This window comes from Procambarus clarkii, chromosome 1 (genome assembly GCF_040958095.1).
Source record: "Procambarus clarkii isolate CNS0578487 chromosome 1, FALCON_Pclarkii_2.0, whole genome shotgun sequence".
Taxonomy (NCBI): domain Eukaryota; kingdom Metazoa; phylum Arthropoda; class Malacostraca; order Decapoda; family Cambaridae; genus Procambarus; species Procambarus clarkii.
Genome location: NC_091150.1, coordinates 45,118,030 through 45,140,454, shown reverse-complemented (window position 1 = coordinate 45,140,454; position 22,425 = coordinate 45,118,030). Strand labels below are relative to the sequence as shown.

The 22,425-nt window shown below is 41.2% G+C and overlaps 1 protein-coding gene across 4 annotated transcripts in view; it reads right to left on the bottom strand.

The window, feature by feature from the left end:
- Positions 1–1,739: 1,739 nt before the first annotated feature.
- Positions 1,740–22,425, bottom strand: part of LOC123744884 (kelch-like protein 17) — a 68,531-nt gene continuing 47,845 nt past the window's right edge. For 3 of the 4 annotated variants that reach the window (XM_069303474.1, XM_045725131.2, XM_069303539.1), the window contains exons 4-15: positions 21,626–21,747; positions 20,942–21,056; positions 18,874–18,980; positions 18,629–18,745; positions 18,096–18,309; positions 16,913–17,006; positions 16,421–16,611; positions 14,557–14,673; positions 11,196–11,451; positions 8,012–8,152; positions 3,190–3,322; positions 1,740–3,041 (exon numbers count right to left, since the gene is read on the bottom strand). In XM_069303474.1, coding sequence (XP_069159575.1) covers positions 3,211–3,322; positions 8,012–8,152; positions 11,196–11,451; positions 14,557–14,673; positions 16,421–16,611; positions 16,913–17,006; positions 18,096–18,309; positions 18,629–18,745; positions 18,874–18,980; positions 20,942–21,056; positions 21,626–21,747 — 1,586 coding nt within the window. In that variant the 3' untranslated portion in view covers positions 1,740–3,041; positions 3,190–3,210. The remainder of the gene's footprint in view (positions 3,042–3,189; positions 3,323–8,011; positions 8,153–11,195; positions 11,452–14,556; positions 14,674–16,420; positions 16,612–16,912; positions 17,007–18,095; positions 18,310–18,628; positions 18,746–18,873; positions 18,981–20,941; positions 21,057–21,625; positions 21,748–22,425) is intronic. The other variant, XM_045725282.2, reaches the window with a different exon arrangement.

Below are 22,425 nucleotides of genomic sequence, written 5' to 3'. Positions count from 1 at the left end.
CACATCCTACACCACTTCCTAATTGTTGAGGAAGGAACATTCTCTACTGCCCCATCCTCCTCTGAAGAAATATCCTCAGCTGCCTCTTGTTACTGCTCCTTTTGAAGGGCTTCGAGTTCTTCGGTGGTCAGTTCTTCGTTGTGTTCCTCCACATCAGCACCATCCAATTCCAAGCCCATTTTCCAGCCCAGAGTAACAATTTCTTCAACAATAGGCACTTCATTTACAGGCTCAAACCCCTCAAAGTTTAGGTCTTATATTCAGCCCACAATTTTCTCCTGCCAGAGATCAGGGTTCTTTGAGTCACTTCTTGCCAGGCTTTGTCAATGAATTTTAAAGCACTACAAATGTTAAAATGTTTTTTCCAGAACTCTGAGGGTGAGGTTTGTGGCATCAGTCACTTCAAAACATTTATGGAAAAGTGCTCTTTCATAAAGTTTCTTAAAATTTGCTAAGATTTTCTGGTCCATAGGCTGAATTAGAGGAGTGGTGTTAGGAAGGAACTTTATTGCGAGAAAATTATATTTGTTCAACAATGCATCTTCCAAGCCTGGAGGATGAGCAGGAGCATTGTCGAGGAGAAGCACGGCCTTGCGTGGCAAACTTTTCTCCTGCAGATATTTTTGTATGGCAGGGCACACCACATCATTCACCCCACTCCGTAAAAAAAAAAAATCCTCATTACACATGCCTTATTATTAGCCCAACTCATCACATACATTTGGTTTTTCTGCACATCATACTTTTTGAAAACCCTTGGATTTTCAGAATGATACACAAACAAGGGTTTAATTTTCAAATCGTCACTCGCATTTCCACACAGCACAAGTGTAAACCTATCTTTCATAGGCTTGTGTCCGGGCAATGATTTCTCCTCCTTGGTAATGTATGTCCTCTTAGGCAATCTTTTCCAGAACAGTCCTGTCTCATCACAATTAAACACTTTTTGGCCAGCTCAGCTCATCCTCATACCTCAACACTATGAATACCACTTTTTAAATTTTTCAAACCATCCCCTGCTTGCCTTAAAGTCTTTCGTATCTGCACCCGTTCCAGGGGTTTTCTTTTACAAGGTCTTCGTGCAATACCCTGGCTTTCTCACAAATGATGGCCTCTGAAACGCTATCACCTGCTAACTCCTTGTTGTGTATCAAAATTAATAACTTTTCCACATCAAGTATTTGTGTTCTTTGCTTCGTGATTGCTTGATACGCCCTTTGCCACTTTAGCACTCAAAATGTCCTTTTTCTTGTTAAGTACAGTGCATATTGTTGACATGGATTTGTTGTACTGCCTAGTTAGTTCAACAACATGAGTATCATTGTCATGCTTACGAACGATCGTGTTTTTCCTCTATAGTCATTCTCACATGTGATCTCTTGCCTTGAACCTTACCACTGGCTTTCTTGGGACCCATGGTGAGATATATAATAACTTTTATGGTCAAATAGCCAAAAGTCCAAAAAGACTGTAAATCCTTGCGAAGAATTCAGGCGGGATAGTCACTGGGCGCAAGGCACTGTTAAACTGAGGTGCGATCGCCGTGCCACCACGCGCTAAGTTGGCCGCACGCGTATCTCGAGGTAAAGTTCGTATCCCGATTCAAATCGGGCTCGTAACCCGAAAAGTTTATAAACGGGCGTTTGTAAACCGAGGTTCCACTGTATATCACATATCAGTCCAATTGCTCCATAAAGCCGAAGGGGGCTCCCCTCAGAAAAGGAAATAAAGTCAGTGAAGAATTTACAAAATATATATAATGTTCACTAATAAGTTACAGTACTACAGTAGTCTGTTTTACACTCCAAGGACTGCAAGTTTTAATTAAGAGAAGAGTGCAAACTAAACAGTTTGAAGTTATCATTAAGAGTATTTAATTTTAGGGAAAATAATATATACTGTATTTACAAAATATTTATCTGAAATTTCAATTAATGGTGGTGATATTTATTTCTTCTCAATAAAGTTTGCATGCAGATGATAATGTTGTGTAAAAATATGTGACAAAACATTAAATTTAACTATAACAATTATATTTTTGCCTATAGATCTTCTACCAATTAACAGTATCAGGCAAAAATTATGTAAATATCTGTACATAAAATACACATGGGAGAAGTTATGACTTTTGCAATTTTAAAATTGCTTTAAAGAAAATAATATCATTAACAATATGAGTTAAGTTTGTTTGTACTTATGTACAAAATACAAGAATTCCTACTGTACAGATAGCTCTGAAGTCATCAGCTATAATATGAAAACATTGTGTTTCTTTCTGCACTAAACAATTTTTGGCTTGCACTGCTTTTGGGATTATTTATCCCCATAACTTAGTATTTTTCATTTATGCTCGTGTTAACGCATGCTGTTATACTCACAAACTCCATTTTTACAGGTTGCAACTCCCCTGATAGCTGTTAAAGCCTCAAATGAGCTGTGATGTGATTACGAGTTACATGCAGAAATATATCTTCCACAGGGGGTGTTTGTTTTCATAATATGGTTGATTTAAAACAAATACATGTTTTATATGCTTCTTATATAATATCTAATATATAATAATTTAACAATCTTTATTTGATCAGACATTGCAAAAAATAACTATCTGGAATTTCTCTTAATAAACAAACATGTTCATATATTAATTATTTGACCAATTGGTTACAAAGTTTCAATGATTAACAGTTTCTTAAGGCATAGATGACTAGCTACAAGGTACTTATACAAACTGACTAGCACGTAACTAAATTTTTAAAGCACACAATATTGTACGGAAGTCCATATGACACACTTGGTAGTAAAAATTCACATCTGACTAGTCTGAAAAGTCATAGTAAATGTACACACACTGACAAATAATGTTACCCAAAGAGATTTATCTTCATAGGAGTCAATGACTAAAGTTTGCTAGTACAGTGTGCCCATGTTAACCGCTGACACACTATGACACTATAGATGGGTAACGGTCCACCTGTCAAGTTGACTTCGATAACCCCCTCTCCAACTGTAGACAGTCTAACACAGCCGCACCAACTGATGACCTGTTGGAGGATACAGGCAGTCAGTGACACAGTCAGTCTGTGGGGAGATCAACCTGTAGACAGAACAGATACTTCCTCTGGCCAAAGCTACTATGATGTGATATAACATTTAGGGATAACAAGAGAGATTAACAAAATAAACACGCACACTTTTTTTTTACCCTTGACCCTATGTACAGCATTTTCTCGGGTAGCTGCTTGGACAAAAGAATAAATTCACTGTGGATGTCAATTCATTATCTGGCTGGTGGCAGTTCAGTACTGCTGCCCCCACTGACGATCTGTTGGGTAGATGGACAAGAGTGACTGAATGGTAGATGAGTGAGTGCCTTAGGATAAATGATGTGAAAGTTTAATACTCCTCTGAAGGAGAACGAATTAAGTTTGAGAACATTGCAAAATAAAGTGCCACAAAAATCAGCAGCAAAATTTTTAAAGTAACATCAAACAATGAATATCTATATAAAACCAGCATTGAATTTAATGAAAGGCCAATTTTTGGGTGAGCCCCAGTAGCTCCCCAAAGCTACTACAGTAACTCTAATAGTGTGCCATTTTACCAAGTCCCATCAGTGGTGGAGTTCTAATGCCTACCGGGAACCACTAGCCAGAATCTGGCTCCCTCACAGAGGCATAGGGAGCAGTGGCATTTATATATTAAGTTACTTGTTTATGCCACAACAGAGGAAGGCCCCCAGATAGTCAGCGAAACAAAACAGACCACACTGCCGTCAAATATCACAGCCTCAAAAACCAGCTATAGAAGTCTTAATGTAAACAAGGAATCAAAATTTCCGGAAACTGTCACTAGCTCGTTTTCCACACCTGCGCCTCATTTGGGGGATGGAGGGAAACCGACCATGATCAGCTGGCAGCTCCACCATCAGTTCAACCCAGTCTTGCGGCTACACCATCCCCCTGGTGAGTTGACTAGCACCCTATAATATAGTGACTATAGCAAATACTTTCAAGTGAGAATATCAGGATTCGAACCCTGGTCAGGATGGGATTACTGGGCACTGCACCTTCACTTTGCCCCCTGTGCTCCCAGCAGCAATTGGGGACCAGAATGCAAAATGCTTTAAAGGTCATGTTCCTAGAAAAACAATATTGGGCGAGGCTTTAAAATGAGCCGAGGGGGAAAGAAAACAGCTTTAGCCTGATAACACAAGCTAGAAGACTTTTGCTCCTTTACCCTCCAAACTGATTAAAAACAAAATGAGTCAGTGATGTATGATGCTGCAATTGTGATGGGATGATTTTCATTGCTCTGTCCAAAGCCTTTCCCAGTACAATAATGTCTTTATAAAAGTGAGGTTTCCATGTTTGGATCCAATAATTCAGATGAGTCACATTCACATTATTTACATTTATACATGTTATGAAATTAAGCTAAACTTGCATCTTAGTGCAGTAGAGTATAAAGTATTGCTACAATACAGTATATTATTGACAGCAAAAATATTAATTTTAAGGTTTGTGCCATTGTCATTTTCAATGATAGTTCTTACTTGCCGAGTACTGTACTTTTAAAATGTCTTCCATTTTTGATACCAAGGGGAATTTACTGGTTCTGTGACCATTTCTGAAATTTGTTTAGATCACTTAAGCCGAGTAGAGCTTCAATTGTTTCAGATTTTTAGAGACAGAATGCCTGTTTGCCTTACAAAAGGTCCCTTTTATCCAACAATTAACCTTCCCCATGAAGCAGTCCACAAAAACATTAAAGCTCGATACTCTTAATTAATCTTGAGTTGTGCTTGAAACACTTAAATTAGTGGCTTACAAAATACTGTATATACAAATACTGTAGCCACTAAATACCTATCATAATCTGATCCTCTAGTTTTGATGGACATTGTAACTCAAGTCCATTCTATTCCTGGTTCATTTTTGTTGTTGGCCCTATTGAATTTAAATTTCTATATTACTCTATGTTCTGTTAATTAATTAATTAAATACAAACTTATGAGCGAGTCCAGTTGCTGTTCTAAACTGCACCCTATATTTCCATTGTCATTAATGTAAATAAACTACTGAATCGATATTGTAATAATCTATGCCTGTCATCCTTAAGCATCACATTTTTTGCATTATTTTGTTATTTTCCATGAATGCTCTCATTTTGCTAGCTTTTTCTTTAAAATCAAGTGTTTTACCCCCACACCTTTGGTAAAAGTTTTCTTTGCCCGAAACGCTTTGCGTAAGAGTGGCTTCATAGATTATGTAACTCCTGTCCCAACAATTGTACATTACTCTTATGTTTTTTGTATACATATTTTTGAATAAACATTGTAATACACTGTATTATAAATTATTATTTATATTACATACCATTATTTCAAAGAATTTTAAAAAGCTTCCATTCATTTATACTGACATTTTAAATTTTATGCAAAGATTTAATTACAATTAACAACAACTTACCCTCACTATAAACTTTCAATGCCTACATCCTAAGCCCATTATGGGTCTTTGTTTTCCACTACCACCCCACAGGACAAGAATGGGGTTCACTACTACCCACAAGACAATAGGTCCACTACCACCAAAAAGTGGCAAACGGCCAACAGAAAAGTGGCAAACGGCCAACAGAAAAGTGGCCGTTTGGCCACTTTGAAAAGTGGCTGTTGGCCGTTTGCCACTTTTGTGGCAAACGGCCAACAGAAAAGTGGCAAACGGCCAACAGAAAAGTGGCAAACGGCCAACAGAAAAGTGGCAAACGGCCAACAGAAAAGTGGCAAACGGCCAACAGAAAAGTCCCAACATAAAAGTGGCCAATGCCCAACTCAACTGGTAGTGGAACCCAACAAGTATTGGGTCCACTACCCCCCACAGGACAAGTATGGGGTCCACTACCACCAACATGACACGTATGGGGTCCACTACACCCCACAGGACGAGTATGGGGTCCACTAGCACCCACAGGACAAGTATGGGGTCCACTAGCACCGACATGACACGTATGGGGTCCACTACAACCCACAGGACGAGTATGGGATCCACTACAACCCACAGGACGAGTATGGGATCCACTACAACCCACAGGACGAGTATGGGATCCACTACAACCCACAGGACGAGTATGGGATCCACTACCAAAAGCAGGATGAGTGTGGGGTTCACTACCCCCAACAGGATGAGTATGGGGTTCACTACCCCCAACAGGATGAGTATGGGGTTCACTACCCCAACAGGATGAGTATGGGGTTCACTACCCCCTACAGATATATCTAAATGGGGATAGAAATGAAGAAGAACGGATTTCTTTTTTCTACAAAGTGTCAGGGACTGGAAAGCTAGTGAAATGGTACATAAAGACAAAATAACAAAATCATTAAAGGAATGGGGTGTAAAGAACAAAAGGAAAGGGAACATGTTACTGAAAACAGTATATACCAACATAGATAGAGTGAGATAGGAAATATTGGAGTTGAATATAATTCGACTCAAGGTCCCAGATATTGTCGCATTAACAGAGACGAAACTTTAAGAAAATATTTGAAATGAGGTCATATTCCCAAGGGGCTACTCAGTTTGGAGACGTGACAGGAAAACTAGGAAGGGAGGAGGAGTGGCTATGCTGGTGAAAGAACACCTGAAGGTAAGAGTTAATAATTGAAAACCCTTGAGATATTGACAGTGGCATTCCAGGTCTGGAATCAGATGATAAGCTGATAATTTTGAATGCCTACAGCCCACCAGCAAGCAACACATGGACAAATGAAGAACTGGATGACAAACGAGAAGGTCTCATAATGGTCATGAGAGAGATTATGGTAAGAGCTGACAAAGATAAATCCAGATTATTGGGACTGGGGGACTTCAACTTTAAGGCAATAGACTGTGAGGCCTACAAGGCAAGAACAGAGGACATTTGGACAGGCAGATTTGTAAACCTCATTTTGGAGACATTCATGTATCAACATGTCAAGCAGGCCACAAGAATAAGAGAAGGGGATGTTCCGTCAGTGCTGGATCTAATATTCACCAGGAAAGAAGAAGAGGTATTTGACATCCAGTATCTTCCTTCCTTGGGAAAGAGTGATCATGTCCTATTGGACATTAAATACGCTTTGTAATATAATACAGTAGAGAATGGAGACATTGAAACAGTTACACTATTTCAAGAGAGGACACTATGGGAACTTAGAAATTTTTTTTCATGGGTATAATTGGACAGATTTGTTGCTAAGCAAGGAAGTAAATGAGATGTATGTCAAATTTTACAAAATATATGATGAAGGCACACAAACATTCATACCAAAACAGAGATGCAGACCTAGGAAACAGGGTTGGTTCAACAGAAATTGCGAGAGGGCCAGAGATCAAAAGACACAAGCATGGAATCATTATAGGAAGAGGCCAAACCCCCAAACATACCAGCGATACAAAGATGCAAGAAACAACCACACAACAGTGAGGAGAGAGGCAGAGAAACTTTGAGAACAGTACAGCAGACAAATGTAAATCAGATCCAGCCCTTTTCTATAAATTCATTAAAAGCAAGCTGAATGTGAAGGATAATATTTAGAGGTTGAAAATGGGTGACAGATACATGGATACAAGAGCTACGGGGAGAGGTTAGAGGCATTAAATATTCCAAAACTAGAAGATAGAAGAAAAAGATGCGATATGATCACTATGTACAAGATAGTAACAGGAATCGATAAAATTGATAGGGATGACTTCCCGAGACCTGGAACTTCGAGAACATGAGGTCATAGATTTAAACAAACTAAACAAAGCAACCAAAGAAATAAGAAAATTCACTTTCGCAAACAGAGTGGTAGATGATTGGAACAAGTTAGGTGTAACCTGAGCTGTGCTAAAATATCCTGAAATGTGCTAACAATCCGAGTTGTGCCAAAATCGCCAATGCATCATCCTGGGTTAAGTGTTTCTTATCTATCGGTAACTACCACTGTACAATAATTACATATCTCGATGTTAGAATGCATAGCACGTACCGTCTGGAGAGCATGGAAGTGACCAGCACCCACTTGTTGAGTTTGGAGTCATATCGTTCCATTGAGTTGAGGGAAGAAGAGCCGTCGTTGCCTCCCAGCGCATATAGGAACCCATCTATCTCCACAACCTCATGCGTTGACCTGTAAAGAAGGTGGGCTAACAGCTGAGTAGATCTGTATGCATTATTTAGAATATTTCTATTGAAAGTACTTCAGGAATGAGGAACTGCTTTAAGCTGACAATGTACTATTGTACTCATCTTCATGAACACCAAGTGGTGGATTCCTTGGGAGAAAAAGTTGAGAACTTCAAATTTATATAATTAGAAGTTTTTTCATAACTTTACAGTTAGTGAATATACCATAGCACTTTTAAACAGTTTCAGTAAGAAAATTATATCAAACAAAAATAGATCACAATATTTTAGGAAAAAGCATGATATTAATAGTATTCTAATATATATTAGTATACAGTACAGTAAACAAAATTACAATTTTTTTTATTAACAATCCTAGGTAAACACAGCAATGTGCTGCTACCCTCTTCCAAAGACACCTGTCACTGCCCCAGCTCCTCCCCAAGAACTCTATCTTCTGCCACCAGTGGGCCTGCCTCTGATGTAGGATGGCTGAATGTAGATGTCCCTGGTTCTGGGACAATGTCACCTACTGTGGGGGACATGATCCACAGCTGGACCCCCACAGTCAACCAGAAGTGGTGGATAAGGAACAGCAGCAGACATCAGTACAGGATCAAGATGAGACGGATCGCAGCCTCAGCCTCCCTAGCAACTCTCCCTTGGGTCACTCCACTGATCAAGCAGTGGCTGCCCTTCATGAACGGTGGCAGAAACACCAGCAGCAGTCACAGCAGGAAACAGAGCTGCTGCAAGAGCTGCTCCAACATGAGAAAAACTCCAACGATATTGCAGAGCTGCTCACCTACACGAAGGAACTTTTAAGCAATAACTGCCACGCTCCCTACCTCCACCCTCTGCCACCTCTGAACCCTCCAAACATGTGTTCCATTGCCACCCAGATGAAATTTCTAGTGATCTTGAATTCTTATGTAGAGGAACCCTTCTATGCAGGTTAACTGGCAAAACTGTGCTAATCTATATCGAAAACAACTCTATAGATAAAAAAAAAAAAAAAAACAGCGCTGAATGTAATGAAACACCATTTATTAGGCAAAACCCTGAAGGCTCCCTGAAACTATCCAAACTGATATGTGCTATATTAGTTTGGGGTCCCCTCCTCATCTAATATATCTATCTGTGTGAAAAAGTTTTTTTATCCATTTATCCATTATCCATTTATCTGATATTCAGCTAATAGTTCTCTATTTTCTACATTCATTCACATTATGGTAAGAGCAATAATATCTATTTTTTTTCTGTAGAGCCAAGAGCATTTAATTCGTTTATTTTGTTTCTTAGACTTCTACTGTTAGTGTAATGTACCTTAAGTGTATTGTGTATTGTAATGCTATTTAATATTGACAAATGCAAGACCATGCATGTGGGGCATAACAACCAATGCCATGACAATGAAATTAATAGCATTAGAGTACATTACAGCAGATTGATGAAGAAAGGGACCTTGGAGCCAAGATCCACCACTCATTAAAAGTTGCACAGCAGATGGGTGTAGCAGTCAGAAAATCTAACCAAACTCTTGGGATAATCACGCATGCTTTTGACTATAAGGACAAGAAGGTAATGGTTCAACTGTATAAATCTCTGATGCACTTAGATTACTGTATCCAAGCATGGCGACCTCATTTTCAGAAGGACATACTGTAGCTGCTCTGGAGAAGGTGCAACACTGGGCAACAAAAGTCAACAGAGCCAAGTCATCTCTCAGAGAAGGACGCTTGAAGGCCACAGGGCTAACAACACTGCAAACCAGGCATGACAGGGCAGAACAAGGAGCAATGACTTCAGGCTCAACAAGCCACACTGTAGGACAGAGAACAGGAGATGCTTTTTCATCCACAGGGTTATTAACCCATGGAACTGCCTACCTGCCAAAGCCGTAACTGCCAAAACTGTGTTGAATTTCAAAATATACCTAAAAAAGATCATCAAGGCAAATGGGGGACCTTCGACAAGCTGCCGGCTTTCTGTCTTCGTTGAGGTTACCGTACTAGGGTTAGTGGCCCTCATGTAAATCAGGTAAAAAAAAATCAGGTAAATCCTTAATTGCACTCAACTCGAAGACATAACTAACATGCTCGAGTCTGAAGCTAGACACAAATCCAACAAAATTATTAATGATGGTAACAAAGTCCATTTCATGTGGATTCCATCTCATGTTGGCCTTTGAATGCATGATGGAACTGATGAGTTAGCCAAAGAATCTGCCTTTAAAGGAGAAATTGAGTATAACCTTGGATTGCCAATAAGCAGTCTAAGAGCAATAGTACACCAAGAACTTTGACAAAATCTTGTAAATCTGAGGCAAAGTGAAATCGACACCAGTAATTACATCTATCAACATACTATCATGCAAGCAGAGCCACATATCTATAGATCATCCAATAAAATCAGCAGACTCCTATATGTTACTACTGCTCAGCTTAGACTCGGCTATAAGTACAGTATCTCTGGGAATTTTCATTATCTGCTGATGCAGACCTGACCAAATGTAAACCGTGTCAACTAAATTATTTGCAAAGGGCGGTGTGCAGGATAAACATATCAATTGTGACACTAGCTCTCCTCATGTCAGTTACTTAATTTAGAAACTGTACTTGTGGTCTATCTCGAGCCCATTGTTGATGTGACAATGTGCATCGAATTTTGTAACTAGCTCGTCAAGACTGTAACATGGTTAGCTAAATGTATTGTGGGCTTCAGACAGAGCCCATTATGTGCCTCTAACTCTTTCCACTACGCCCACAGGATGGGTATGGGGTGCATAATAAATGAACTAAATAAAACTAACTACCCTATTCTATATGAAGTTTAATTATTCAATGCTTAATGCCAGTCACTGCATATCAACACATGCACGTTAATCTTTTCTAACCATTTATTATGACTAATGCTTAGTTCCGATTTAAAACACTGACTGCACTTTCTCCTGATAATCAACAGTTTAACTTTTGGAATGCTTGGATTCAAGTGGCTATCATCCAACATAAGAACTACTCACCCCACCTGGTTGGCCTACCACTTACCTACGAGAATGCATTGCTGTAATTGGCTCCCAGGTATTCCTTCTGGGGTTAAATCTCTCTGCCGAAGACATGCACATTGTACCATCGTTTCCACCTATACAGTAGAGCATTCCGCCTAGTATCGCTGCTCCGCAACTACTTCTCCTGCTCATCATGGGCGGCACAGACATCCACTTGCCGACACGTGGGTCTAGTCGCTCTACTGTGCACTGGTAGTTTGTGGAGTCAAAGCCTCCCAAGGCATAGATGCAGTTATCTGTTGGAATAAAAAGTGACAAAATAACAAAAAAAAAATTATATGCTGTATTTTATAGTTACTGTATAAGGTACAGGTGCACTATCTTAGTAATTATATATCATCCACACAAGCTGAACTGCAGGCCATTCTGGTGTGTTTGGATGAAGTGCGTCATGACGACAAAAATGTTTTTTTTATTTGTCGATAGCCGAGGAGCACTTGTTTCCTTAAACAGTCTAAATCCAGTCTACATGTCCATACTTGAGGATTGTAAGAAAAGGATAACCGAGATACAGCTGAAAGGTCACAATGTGAAATTCATGTGGATTCCATCTCATGTTGGACTAGAGCTCAACGAGGTGGCGGATGACTTGGCCAAACGTGCCACATCAAAACCACAAGTTGACATCGAATGCGAATTCACAATGAGACAAATAAGAAGCAAAATCAGAAATATTCAGGCACAGGCAGAAGTGGAGAGGAGAGGTATAATGTATGAGGGAAGTCAAACCATGCAACACTACATGTATGCGAGTCAAAACACCCATTTCACTTATGGTAAAAGGAGAAATGCTTGGAGTGACTGTGTACATGCGGCTCAGGCTTGGGTACAAATATTACTGGGAATATGGGATAGGTGTTCATGATAATGACACGAAGTGTAAACTATGTGGTATGTTAAGGTCTCACACCCTGGCCCATTATGTTCTTGATTGTCCGTTTATTAATGTATATAGAAACACTGAGATAAGGACTGTTCCTGAACAAATAGCCTGGATGTGTCACAACGGAAAGGTTGATGATAGTCTGGAGAGATACAAGAATTTTGCACCAAGACTGTAATCTTTTGTTAAATTATCTGCATGTGTCTTGCAAATTGTCTGCACAGTAGTAGGCATCCTTCATACAACAATACAATACAATACAATACAATTTTATTTAGGTAAGGTACATACATACAATAAATATTTACAAGGATTGTTTAACTTATAGGTATAGCTAGTACATACAATGCCTAAAGCCACTATTACGCAAAGCGTTTCGGGCATGATAAACTTAAATGACAAGCTTAATACTAATTGAGCATAATGAGTAGAATGAAAACAAGAAATGAAAACATAGATGAAAAAGCAGCACAAATACAATTATGTCGACAAACAGCGCTCTTTAAAGAAAAAAACAGACATTGGTTGACAATAGAAGGGTAAGGTAGGTTACAGGGAATTTATTAGGTATAGCTTCGCTTTTAACTTAAACTGGTTGAGAGAGGTACAGTCTTTAACATGGTTGGGAAGGTCATTCCACATTCTGGGCCCCTTGATTTGTAGAGCATTTCTAGTTTGATTAAGTCGTACTCTAGGAATATCAAAACTGTATTTATTTCTGGTGTGATGCTCATGGGTTCTGATACAACCTTCTATGAAGCTTTTGAGATCAGGATTGGCATTATAGTTTAGCGTTTTATATATGTATAATACACATGAGAGAATGTGCAGTGACTTAATGTCTAACATATTCAGAGATTTAAGTAGGGGTACCGAGTGATGTCTGGGGCCAGAATTGGATATTGTCCTAATAGCAGCTTTGTGTTGAGTAATTAGAGGACGTAAGTGATTTTGGGTAGTAGAGCCCCAAGCACAAATACCATAGTTGAGATATGGATAGATAAGGGAGTAAGAGAGAGTCACCAGGGCAGGGCGTGGTACATAATATCTGATCTTAGAAAGAATGCCCACAGTTTTTGAAACTTTTTTTGATATGTTTAGAATGTGTCCCTGGAAATTAAGCTTGTGGTCAATGAGAATGCCAAGGAATTTGCCATCTAATTTGTTACAAATTTGGGTATTGTTTATTTTGAGATTTATTTGATTAGAGGATTTATTGCCAAACAGAATATAAAAGGTTTTGTCAATGTTAAGGGTGAGTTTGTTGGCAGTTAGCCACAGATGGACTTTATTTAGCTCAGTATTTACTGTGGCATTTAGAGCAAGGGGATCAGGACTGGAGTAAATGAAGGTTGTGTCGTCAGCAAATAGAATTGGTTTGAGGTGTTGGGAGGCATTTGGAAGGTCATTAATGTAGATGAGAAAGAGGAGAGGGCCAAGTATGCTGCCCTGGGGAACACCAATGTTGATGGGTAGGGTGGGAGAAATTGTATTATTCACACAAACATATTGGAACCTGTCAGTAAGGTAGGATTTGAGGTATTGTAGGGAGTGTCCTCTGACTCCATAATGATGTAATTTAAGAAGAAGGTTTTGGTGGTTGACAGTGTCAAAAGCTTTACGCAGGTCCACAAACAACCCAACAGAGAACTCATTTTTATCAAGAGCTGTATGAATCGAGTTAAGCATACTAATAAGTGCATCGTTAGTGCTTTTTTTGGGTCTGAAGCCATATTGGCAAGGGCTAAGTATATTGAGTTTGGCTAGATATGAGTAAAGCTGCTTATAGATTAGTTTTTCAAAATTTTTTGACAAGTTTGGCAGGATAGATATAGGTCTGTAGTTGTTAACATCTGTGAGATTACCACATTTGTGGACAGGCGTTACTCTCGCTTTTTTTAGAATATCTGGGAAGGTTTGGAGTTCAAGTGACTTGTTGAAGAGCAAAGCAATAGCAGGGGCTAAAGATCTGGAGGCTTTTTTGTAAATTAAAGTTGGTATCGCCTCAAGGGCACCAGACTTGGTTTTAAGGGAAAGGATTATCTCATTGACGTCAGTGGAATTAATAGGCTTTAGGTACAGAGACTGTGGATAGTTACCTGAAAGATAGTCATTAATGTCTGTACTGGAAGATGGAATATCATTTGCAAGGGATGAACCAATGGAAGAGAAGAACCTATTGAACTCAGTAGCAGAATCAGAGGCTGAAAGCTGACCATCGTTATTAGACAGGAGAGTGTTTGTTATTTAAAGACTTCTTTGATCCCAATATTTGAGAAATTGTTCTCCAAGTTTGTTTAATGTTGCTCTTTATTTATCATGTTATAAGAAAGATGTGTGTTAGTGTCTATCTTCATAAATTACCTTGTAGTTAACCAAAGTTAAAAACTTAAAACCAAAGAATGTACCAACCACACAGCTTGCTTCAACAGAACACTATCCAAAAAAGAAAACCTACCTAGAAGAGAAACTCTGCAATAGCGTCGACGGGTAGCCATGGCAGGGCAGGAGGTCCACGACCCTGTCAGTGGATCATACCTCTCCACACTGCTCAGACACGATGCCCCATCGTATCCTGGTATAGGCACATGGCAAAAGTTCACAGAGTCCAGTTAAAGTTACAAATACAGTACACCATCATTAAAAGGTAACTAAAATATATAACTTCCATCCTATTTAAGTAAGTTTGCACAACATTTAATTTAGTTAAGAGCAAAAGATGAGTTTATAATTTGCTCATTAATATGTCCAACCCTAATGTTAGTATTCTTTACCTGCAATCTGCAGCATTAAACCATATTTACTGAAAAGTCTTGTGCTTTTAAATTCACCTTGCACCTAAAAATACAACCCCCATTAATATCCTTTATTTGTATCAACTTTCATTAATCATACTCTCATTATATGAAATCAAACAACAGTACCTGTATATATGTTAATAAAATTATTATTAAATAATAATTTAAAGTAATAAATAAGCAATAAATAAATAAATAAATAAATAAATAAATACAAAATAAATAATAAACAATAAATTAATAATAAATACTAATAAATAATAATTCAAAATAAATACTAAAATAAATAATAATAATACAGTAAATAATAATAATAAATTATAGCTGATAAGTTAGCCAAAGAATCTGCCTTTAAAGGAGACGTTGAGTGTAAACTTGGATTGTCAATAAGCAATCTGAGAGCAGCAGTACACCGAGAACTTCAACAAGATCTTGTAGATCTGAGGCAAAGTGAAATTGACACCAGTAATTCCATCTATCATCATACTATCATGCAAGAGCAGCCACACATCTATGGATCATCCAATAAAATCAGCAGACTTCTAGATGTTACTACTGCTCGGCTTAGACTCGGTTACAAGTATCTCTGGAAATTCTCATTATCTGCTGATGTAGACCTGACCAAATGTAAACTGTGTCAACTAAATTATTCGAACACCCTCCGTCACTATGTGATGGAGTGCGAAAAGATACGGGAATTCAGAGACTATTCTATAACCAATGTTCCAAAAATGTGAAAATATTTCATTCAAAATGATCTGCTACCAGAAATTTTAGCCAAATATCCCCAGTTTGCTAACTGTAGATAGTAACTAAGTGATTGTACATATCAATTGTGACACTAGCTCTCCACATATGTCAGTCGCTTAATTTAGAAACTGTACTTGTGGTCGATCTCGAACCCACTGATGATATGACGACTTATACTGAATTTTGTAACTAGCTCATCAAGATTGTAACTTGCTTAGCTAAATGAATTGTGGGGTTCAGCCCCCTAAGCCCATTATGTGCCTCTAACTCTTTCCACTATCGCCCACAAGTTGGGTATGGGGTGCATAATAAATGAACTAAACTAAACTAACAGCTCTCGTTGACCATTTTGGGCACATATTTCATCAAATCACTTCATCATGGTGGGGGATTTTTTTGATCAACATCCTTCAAATTGTTCAGCATTTTAAAAGTTTCAATGTGAGCTGCCTGGTTATGCCTGGTTTGCAGTGTTAGCCCTGTGGCCCTAAACCGTTCCTGATACGTGAGGAAATTGTATACCGTCTATTTATTCTCTTCTTCATAGCTGGCAAAACACGGCTCTATTTCAAAATCCAGCTCAACAAAATCATCAGGACTAATGGAGGGACCTTTGACAAGCCATTGGCTTGTCCTTGTCAAGCCCACTAAAGAGATGGTGGCCGCCCCCTCAGGTAATTCTAATTAGTTGAAAATTGACCATATTCTGCACCCTTGGATGTCGGGTCATAACACGAGGCAGATGTTCAGTTCTCCTACATGCTAAGCACACACCTCCAACACAGTAGATTAGGCCACTGGTAACACCGATGCCCAAACAGGATCTTTTGGTCCCCATGGCTGTGATGTTGAGCCACTTGTTGAGGGATGGGTTGTACATTTCAGCTGAAGACAGGTCACATGCCCCGTCATATCCACCCATGACATAGAGGTACCGTCCGAGAGAGATCACTCCAGCGCGTGACCTGTAATTTAAACAAGGAGGGGGTTATTGAAATGCAAGCCGTGTGATGGAATCAGAGGGAAGGAAGGTTATTTGTTGCTTGGTTAGACATTAGAGTTTGCTGGTGGTAGAGTAGGAGTTTGGGAAGCTGAAGGGAAAGCTATGACAGGTGCAATGATGTAGGACGCTGGGGAAGGGGAAGGAAACTAGACTGACCAAATGAATGACTGCACTGCTTCATGCACACATGCACACACACACACACACACACATGCACACACACACACACACACACTCGCTCCCATTCACACACACTCACTCACCTCCTGTAGTTCATAGAGGCTACAGGCATCCAGCGGTCAGTGCGAGGGTTGTAGCACTCCACTTCACTGTGGATGGCGAACAGGCTGCCTCCACCTGCCCAAAGGAAGTGTTAGTTATGTTAGTTGATCATCACCCTTAGTGCTAAGATGGCATGCTAGTGGGTGGAATCTTGGAGAGTTTCAGGGAATGCTACACAGTCCACCCACAACTGTGGGTGGACTGGTAAAATTAGTCTTAGAAAGTGAATGAAAATATAATCTAACAGAATGTTGAAGTTGTAATAGAGGATGTCAGATAATTTGCCGATTTAAAAATGGCTCTCAATATTCAGAGATTTTAAAGCATTATTATAAGTTTGTGCTTATGATAGAAAGCGGGAGAGTCCGGTTTAAAGACGTTACATTATATATAATGAAACTGTAGTACCAATATTAGAAACTGCGAGTGATGTTAAAAGTTGCTACAGTGTTAATGTTAAATAGCATAGAGGCTGTTAGTGATGTATAATAATTAATAACTCGCTGTGTCGAGGGGACAGGAAGCCAGTGTATTCATATATACGACTGGTTTTTAATCAAGGTCCCCCCCCCATCCAAGGTCGAATTACTGACCCCGTCCAGGATGTAATCCCACAACAAGCTGACCAACTCCTGCATATCTACTCACTGCTAGGTGAATAGAGGCATTAGGTGAAAGGGAATGTGCCCAACTATTTATCCCACCCAGGATTTGAACGCGTTATTCTCGATTGTGCGTCGAGAAGGCAGCCGACTGTACTACCAGCACCCTCTACCACTCTGATAGGGGATTGAAACCACATTTGTTGTTTCAGATATTAAAGACTAAGTTAGCATACTTAGACAATGCTAGTAAACATGTTAGCATCTAAAGTCGAGTTGAAGGTACTAATATATACTATGGAAAGTACAGGACCTTGGGTCCCTGTAGTACAGTCGGGTTCGGTCTCTACGCACAATCTAGAATTCCGGGTCCATTCAAAATGATCTGCTAATATATATATTCACACATACAGGCTTTCTGTCCCTGAACGGAAATTAATTATATTAGGAATATGAAACTAAATAAATAGTTTATATTATAATATTGTAGTTAAGCAGGAGTTATCCCTCCAGCAACCTGTATCCCGCCTATCCTCAACCCAGCCGAGGCACATCTACCCACCACAGGCAAAGAGGTATGGCTTGACCCCTTCAGGCTGCCTCTCCTGAGTGCGAGGTGAGGTGAGGGTGGCGCGCTGCTCCGGCAGGAGGTGGTACTTGAGGGCCTCCAGCAGCAGGTGGTGACACGACGGGTTCTCCCTCACCAGCGGCTCCGCGTCCACGTTGGAGGTGAGGAAGTCTCTCGACAAGAGCGGCAGCCGCACGTGCTTCAGCAGCTGTGGGAGGCAGGTTGAGGTGCCATGTGTACATGTTGGTCAGGTGTGTGGGCGGGAAGGGGGGTTAACGTGGGTGTGGGGGCTTGGGGGTCTATAATGACACCCACGAATGATGAGATCATGACCCCCGTGACCTTACGAAACATACCTCTTAACTACCAAACTAGGAATGGTATTGGAGTGAGTGAACGACTGTGTGCATTGTGCAGTTCAGTATTGTGTTTTATGAAAGACGCGTATATACGAAAATTTATGGAAGACATTCATAAATGTGAAAAGGTGGTGTGGAGCCAAGCTGACTGTGCCTGCTGGCACTCACCTCTGGCACCAGCTTCTGCCTCTCGGGAAGGTCGTGCTTGACCCAGGACACGACGGCGGTAAAGACCTTCTCCTCACACGGGACGTTCAGCTGCGGAGACGCAATCAACTCCTCCACCTGGAACACATGGCCTGGTCACCTTACTCACTTCCCTTACAACACGCTACAATCTCACCTTAATGAGGGCATATTCTTACATGTGCCAGAGCTACACCTCACCTGTACGAGACACAAATGGTATATACCTGTTTAAATGGCAGCAAGAGGAACTCTTCCGTCCCACACACCTCAGGGAAGTTCTGGAGAGCGAATCTGTGTGAGCGGGTGTGGAGTTCGTCGCAGCTGTGAGCATCTGCGGGGAAGCAAGAGGTGAAGAAGCAGGTGGAGAGTAGCGCGTCCCACACCACCAACATACACCTGCCTGCAGGTGCTCACTTCTTGCCCCAGGCCTCCCGTGTTAAGGTTCCTATACTTCACTACGTCATGCTACGCCACCACAGCATCCGTAAAGTGGTCATTTTCTACCTCACAGAGAACTGTTACAACACTTGACTACTCTACCCAACCCTATGCTTTCCTCACTCTCAGTCACCTATCTTACTAATGTATTATTCTGTATTTTTCACCAAGCCTTAACGATACGGTAATAATAACTTTGTGTAAAAACATCTTAAATACATTAGGCGACCGAGGGACGTGAGAGCGTCCGTTATATGTATGCTGTCGGTATAACCAGTCATACTGGTTATAATTCACTGTGTCGGGGGGACAAGAAGCCTGAGTGTATTCATACAAGTTTGGCTTTTATCAAGTTCCCCCCCCCCCCCAAGGTGGAATTACTGACCCCATCCAGGATACAACCCCGCAACAAACTGACCAACTCCTGAGTACCTACTCACTGCTAGGTGAACAGTGAGATGAACTTTCACATTAGGTGAAAGAAAATATGCCCAACCATTTTTGTCCCGCCCGGGATTCGAACTCGGAAGCGTAGATTGTGTGTCGAGAACGAACCCGACTGTACTACAGGGACCCTTAAAATTCTGAACTGCTCCATTACAATGAGCATGAGAGGGCAGGCACAACTCTTGCCCGGTAAAGGAACACCGGCTCATAACCCAACCCACAAACCATTAACACACTACAACATGTCCTCATAACCTACCATTTTTAGTTATAATTAACAATCTCGGGTAGAGAGAGCAGTGGTGCTGGCCAGCTACACTCTGGGACGGGGTTAGAGTGAACATCAAGAGCTTGTCATCACTTGACCTAACATGGGCGTGTGTCACTCGTACATGTTATCTATGCATGGGGCTGACAGTCTAGTCCTGCCCCCTACGAGCATGGGGCCGAGTCTAGTTCTGCCCCCTACGAGCATGGGGCTGAGAGTCTAGTCCTGCCCCCTACGAGCATGGGGCCGAGTCTAGTTCTGCCCCCTACGCCTACGCCAGTAAACTGTGGCTAGAGTACCACAATATATTTCATTATCAGCGAGTGAATTAATTACAAACACAAAGTGCCTCACACCAATTGGTCAGAAATAATGTTCAAGAGAGCATATCACAGCGTGTTAAACTGAGATATAAAGGAAGTGAAAGACACTCACAGAGACGCTTGGTGAGCGACGCCCACCAGCTAATTAACCTCCTACTGATGCATTTATTGTTACTAATTAATGTTCTTGTACGCCCCACATGATTAAATTACTTGCCATTGTGTGACGCTCGTCCTCACGTGTGTATATATATGTATATTATATATATTTATTTTGATGGGTGTAGTCATGTAGGGTGTGACCGCCCCCGCCACACTTAACAATGGTTCTCTCCCTTATGCTGAGAGCCTCTTAACCTTCTCTCTCATTATTCCCCCTCACTTTACACCACCATCCTCATTGTTGCCTCCCCTCTCCCCCCTTCCCTGCACTCCTTCCCCCCCCCCCGTCTCCCCCTACACCTCTTCTCTACATCCTCCTCAGTTTTCTCTCAGACTATCACAGTCTCTTGTGTATCCTCCTCCTCCACAACTCCCCCCCCCCTCACCTTCCCCTTTCTCTCCTCTCCCATTACCTCTCCCCTCCTTCCTTTACCCTCGTCACCCCAAGTAAGTCACTACCAAGAAGAGGCAGCATACCTCACCCTAACCCAAGTCTGTCAGTACTTCCACCAAATCACAATTGCTGAACAATAATGGAAATTAAAAATATTTATTTTCAATAATTTCAAATGTATTTCCAAAGTGAAGAGATTTGTTATGTATTGACACTCATTCTCCCTCCCTGATCCCTGGGCCTCCCGCCGGCGTGGTCACCTGCGAAGCTCCTGATGCCGAGGCAGTTAGAGGGATGAAGCTGCCTCATGAGGAACTTGCAGCAGGCTTCCCGCACGCTCACCATCTGCAGCAGACTCGACGCCGGCAGCAGCACCTGCGTCACCGCCGGGGGGTGGAGAGAGAGACAGTGTTAGTATCCTAGTTTATGTAGGGCAAGGTGGAGGCGCACGCCCCGATGACTTGTGACTGAAAGACCGAGCCCAGGAGCTGCAGCTCGTCCTCAAACACAAGTGTTTATAAAAACTGGTTTGAAAACAGTAACATAATAGGCATAAGTTCGCTAGATTGTTTCAATTGTTGGCGAGACACACATGAAGGAGTTTGGGTGGACATGAATAGGAGCCGCCACCTCGTATGGGGCCACTAGGCCTTCTGCAGTTGCCTCAATTCTTATGGACTGACATAGAAGCGAGCACACACACTACGACGCGAGAGAGGCGAGGTGAACGCCCCAGGTCTCTACAGAACGTACAGGCAACACAACTTAGACATGCTGGGAGACAAGTGACGTCAGGCTGGTAAACACACAAACGACATATAATTCTAAGGACTTGTGTATGGAGAGAGAAGACCAAGACGAGGGGGAGGTAGTGGGAGGCGAGAGGAGTAGCGAGACGGGAGAATGGTAAAGAGGGGGAGGAAGAGACAGAGACAACACCTGACCTGCACATTGTCCTCTGTGATGACAATCTCGCCCGTGTAGGAGTACTCCACCAGCAGCTCTAGCGCCGTAGAGTCCAACTCCTGAAGGGCCACTCGTTCTTGAGTCTTCTCCACCAAGTCACCTGCGGGAGAGACGCAACCGTCAGCCCACCCGTGTCACCTGGTGAGATAGTTCACCTTAGAGGGAAGGTCACCTGAGGGATGGAAGTCAACTGGGAGAGGAGACGCTATTCAGAAGTCATCTGTGGAGGAACTCATCGTGACCACAATCGACTTGAGAATGGTCCAGGACGGACCGAAACGTCGTCGTCCCTTCACTTTCCAGTGTGTGGTTTGGTCAACTCATCGTGACGTTCTTTTGAGGGAGAGATCGGTTAACCAACGCCACCTATTCTTATATAAAGTGATGTCTTGAGGGAAGAGAGCGCACCTCACCTCACCTTAGAAGCTACCCTGGTGATCACCTGGGAATGAGAACCACCTGATCTCAGATGGTAAAAAGACATCACAAGCTAACTAATTTATCTGTGCTTCACCTGTGGTCGATATTCAAACATTGTTTGGGGCTTACTTGATCAATAAGGCTATTTCTGCTCGCCGCCCGCAGATTCTCAATGTCACCACCACTTGATCCGATAAATTCTGGAGAAACTCATCAAATTCCTCCTCAAACGTTTCAGCGACATTTCTCAGTTGCTAAGAATCGACCGGGCCTCTGATATTCATACTGTGTTCTCCAATTGTGCTCATTACAATTCACCTGTAATTTCATCTAATGTATTTTGCGACAATCTGGGCAT